At 45.6% G+C, this 4717-nt stretch overlaps 1 protein-coding gene across 1 annotated transcript; it reads right to left on the bottom strand.

The window, feature by feature from the left end:
- Positions 1-711: 711 nt before the first annotated feature.
- On the bottom strand, positions 712-2292 carry DIO3 (iodothyronine deiodinase 3). Its single transcript, XM_073577991.1, has one exon. It carries the CDS (start codon positions 2121-2123, stop codon positions 1317-1319), a length of 807 nt encoding a protein of 268 aa, XP_073434092.1. The 5' UTR covers positions 2124-2292; the 3' UTR covers positions 712-1316.
- Positions 2293-4717: the final 2425 nt, after the last annotated feature.

The raw sequence follows: 4717 nt of genomic DNA, 5'->3' as shown, positions 1-4717 counted from the left end.
TTCAGATGAAATCAGCTATACATTTATGACTTCATGCAACTAACAAGGGTATGCATTACTCCTGGGCACCATATAGTTCGGAGAGAGGGTTTCTTTCTATTGGATTCCATAGGTTTGTAGGGGAGAAAATGGCCAAATTATGGTGCCATACAAAGCACCATAGGGCAGCATACTCCATTATATAGAACTATATGGACTCTGGGTACTGTTATACAGCTTCTCTACAGTAGATATATGGAGACCATGCTGTGTCATTATTTCTGCAATCACAATTGCTCCATCAGCTGATATCTAAATTAATTCACTCAACCCTTTACACAGTGGAATATCACATTGCTTCTATGCACAATGGATTAGGGTAAATATCACTATTCTATCTATACTAAACAGTGTGTAATATTATGCAATATAGGGTATAACAGCTGATTAGAACATTATATGATTGTGGCAAGAGCAGGTCATTGCAAATCTGCTGTACATTACATATGTACAGTAAGATCTAGCTCTATACTTACTCTATATTTGGCCTCCTGCTCGGGTCCTGGTCCACACACCACTTTTCTGCCCCCACTAGTAGTGACCCAGCCATTTTTTGGCAGAGCTGCAGACCCCACATACAGAAAGCATTGAGTCATGAATGCGCTGTCATTTAGCGCGCCCCCTGCTGGACACGTCAATGAATGACCTTAATAAGTTGTACTGCACAAATCATCGGTTTCATTCTGATTTTTTTTTTTTAAACTTTATTTTATAGCATCTCATTTCTTTAATCGTAAAAAAAAAATCCTTTATAGAAAAGTTACAAAAACATGTCACATAAATAGAACAATATCATTTTGACTAATTGCCGACCCCTTGCAGGCATTTACTGACATCAGACGCGATTTTCTGGTCGGGGACCATTTAAAAACCGATCTTCACTGTTAAACACCGACTGGATTCAGCTCTGTTACAGTAAAAGCAACTTTTACGCATACACTCACTCTAACAAGCGCAGGGAGGGAAGTGGTTATTATGATAACTGCATGGCGGGGGAACTACAAGTTCCAGCAAACCTACGAGGCTGGGACTTGTAGTTCCCCAGGGCAGCTACACAGCCACCTCTTCTGCATAAATCACACATACAAATGAAGACTGACATACATCATTGTAGCTTATTTTCCTTCAGCTTCCAATTCGATATAGGTGGTTTGGGTTTAACCCCTCTGCTCCTGGAGCATGGCACTCGTGGGGTTAAACGCATGTCCTCCACTGTGGTAATACTGCTTGGATTTGTAGTACAGTACTGGAAAAAAAAATACTTTGTGATGCCCTCCTTAAACCTGGATGACAAGGGTCCCCTTGTTCAGCATGTGCTTATAATATTGGTCCAGCCAGGTCCTCAGCTCGGAGATCTTGTAGCCCTCTGGTCCTCTGCCCCCTTGGTAGACCACCTTTGAGTCCAGGACGATGTAGAGTCTTTCGAAGTAGGCACCATAGGCGGCATTGGAAGCATTGGACATAGTGTCGACCACCACCCTGCAGCCTGGCACACCTTGGAGCATCAGCTGGGCAGCCTTCACCCTGTCCTGGAGGCTCTGATGCTTTGGGATCTGGTAGGAGGCATCTGTGCTCACCCATCCGTCTGAAGGATGGGCTTCCTCTATGTACACCAGCAGAAAATCTGCAATGTCAATGTGCTGGGTTGCCAGCCTGTGATACGCCTGCAGGCGAGCCATGAAGGGGGGTCAGGTGCAACTGCCAAAATTAATGACCAGGGGTCTCTGTCCTTGGGAGAAGTCCAGGATCCTGCACAGCCTCTGGCCCTCCAGCAGGACCACCTCAGTGTTGGGGGCAGAGGAGCCCAGGTGGGCTGACTTGAAGAAGTCTAGCTTTTGGCCGTACCACACAGCCTTGAGGGACTCCAGAGTGCACATGCGGTTGGAGTCAGAGACGCACAGAGGGGGGTCCTCTCTCTCAGGGGTCTCCTCCTTCACAGTAAGTAGGACCCTCCTTCTGATGCACTGGAAATCCAGGAGCCACAGCATGAGGGCTGTGAGCAGGAAGCGAGGCAGCAGGAGGCAGCAGGCAACCACCTGTTTCACAAGTTTGCAGGTGTGGTGGGCTCCAGGGCTGTGCAGCATGGTGGCTGCTCCAGGACCACCTCAGGGGCTCCCAGGCTCTTCTGAGATCCCTCTTCTCTTTTTCCCCATTTTTATAGCCACAGATTTAAATGAAAACGATGACTCCACCTCCGGCCAGATCCGCCTCTCTGTACTTGAGCCTGGGGATTACCTACCCTCCACTCTTCTGACCTACAAAGCGACGAGTGCCAAGCGCAGAGGATGCCACCAGGGGTCTTCCACAGGACACGCATGCCCCCCAGTCACACTGATCCCAACCCACACCCAGCCCCTCAATCTCTCTCCAATTATTGATCCAACTAGAACTTTTGTCAGTGCCTCCACCTTGCTCCTATGGCTGCTCAATGGTTAATCATCTATGGGACCGTGCACACTCCATTCTGAGTTGCTCACATTGCATTAACCCTTCATGGGCAGTCTGGAGGGGATTGTGCCCCCTCTACCAGTTATTGCAGATGTCTTCTGCTCTCAGGTGGCCTCTACAAGACTTGGGGGGCGCAGAGCCATGCCATGCTCCAGTCTGGCCAATGCAACACATCATGCACAAGTTATACAATCTGCCCTAGCACTAAATCTTATCTCATCCTCCAGCTTCTATTTGCTAAATATTAGCGAACCCGTCTGACAAAGCCCCCTTTTATCTCCTGACCTTGTGTGGGACCCATGGGAAGCCAATAATATGTTGCTGCAGAGGAGGAAACGATAAAAGGGATTTGGTAGCAGCCTGGGTTCTTTGCAGGTGATCCAGACTCTGCCACTGACCACAGGGCGAGCTGGCTGACAACTGTCAGATGCAACCTGTTGCGAGCGAAGACAGCGAGGCTCAGAGCAAGTTCCTCTAGTGACCACTAGAGGTGGCTGTTGTCTGATCTTCCATGGAGTCTTCTGTCACTCCGCAATCAAGTTCCCGTCATTCTCATTCCACCCCACCCAGAAGCAAATACATTTCTTTTTAGACTTCTAGACACACATTCATTGCTCCCAAGTTTTTTTTTTAAATTGATTTATTTTTATTTATTCATTTCTGACCCAGATCTATTTATTAGAGTCATTGATACATTTATCAGAGTTATTGATGCAATGTATGAGGCATTTTTTTTAAATTTATTTTTAACAGACTTCGGCACAGTCTCGAGCCATGGCGACTTTATTGATAAACCCTCTGTACGAAGATCGATCTTGTGCAAGTCTAGATTGTTCCACCAGGGTCTTCTCCGCTGTCCGCTTGATCCTTCTATTCTTCCAGCTATGATGTCCTTCTCCAGTGATCGCTCTCTTCCTAGGACGAGTCCAAAGTAGGCACGTCGTAGCTTGGTGAGCCTTGCTTTGAGTGACATGTCTGCCTTGATTTGTTACAGAATTGATTTGGTTTTTCTTGCCATCCATGGTATTATTAACGTCCTTCTCCAGCACCAAATTTCAAAGGCGTTGATTCTTCTTCTGACTAGTTTCTCTATTGTCCAGATTTCACATCCATATGATATCACAGTATCGGTAAATTTCTATGTGCCATACATTACAAGCATGATGTATGTGTATTACCCTTTAAAATGTGCGTAGCCCAGCCATAATATTTACTTTACTATTGGTCTATTGTAAGATCTAGCTGCTTTAACAAATGTACCAGCTCCAGAGCTGAAATCTCCCAGCAAACTATGCTTGCTTAGTATTTGCACAGAGATCACTTTGGTGAAATTCATAGAAATGGTGATCTTAAAGCTGTGCAGTCATCTGACGTCCAGAAAAACTCAAGTTTAAGACCAGGGTCAGACTTGAGAGAAACTCGGACGAGTCTCGCACGTCAGTACCCTACATTGCTGCCAGCACTCGTATCGGAGCGTTCAGTATTTCTATGCAGCTGAACGCTCTGATCCGAGTGCTGAGTTTCTCGCAAGTCTGACCCCGGCCTAATAGTGAGTGCAACTCTCTAGAATGGAAAATGATGGGAGGTGTCACTCATACATCCTGTATTATACTCCACAGCTGCACTCACTATTCTGCTGGTGCAGTCACTGTGTACATACATTACATTACTGATCCTGAGTTACATCCTGTATTATACTCCAGAGCTGCACTCAGTATTCTGCTGGTGCAGTCACTGTGTACATAAATTACATTACTGATTCTGATTTACATCCTGTATTATACTCCAGAGCTGCACTCACTATTCTGCAGGTGCAGTCATTGTGTCCATACCTTACTCTACTGATCCTGAGTTACATCCTGTATTATACTCCAGAGCTGCACTCCCTATTCTGCTGGTGCAGTCACTGTGTACATACATTACATTAATGAACCTGAGTTACATCCTATATTATATTTCAGATCTGAAGTCACTATTCTGTCAGTGGAATCACTGTACATACATTACTTACGGTATCCTGTTCTTTTTCTGAGTTATATCAACCAGCAGAATAGAGAGTTCAGCTCTGGATCAATACAGGACAAGTAATTTATGTACACAGTGATTGCACCAGCAGAATAGTGAGTGCAGCTCTGGGGTATAATACAAGATGTAACTCAGGATCAGTACAGGATCAGTAATGTAATGTTTGTACACAGTGTCTGCACCAGCGGAATAGTGAGTGCAGCTC

This window comes from Dendrobates tinctorius, unplaced genomic scaffold, assembly GCF_039654945.1.
Source record: "Dendrobates tinctorius isolate UK_male_01 unplaced genomic scaffold, ASM3965494v1 ptg000058l, whole genome shotgun sequence".
Lineage (NCBI taxonomy): Eukaryota > Metazoa > Chordata > Amphibia > Anura > Dendrobatidae > Dendrobates > Dendrobates tinctorius.
Note: the sequence above shows the minus strand (reverse complement) of the source record. Positions and strands in the feature narration are given on the sequence as shown.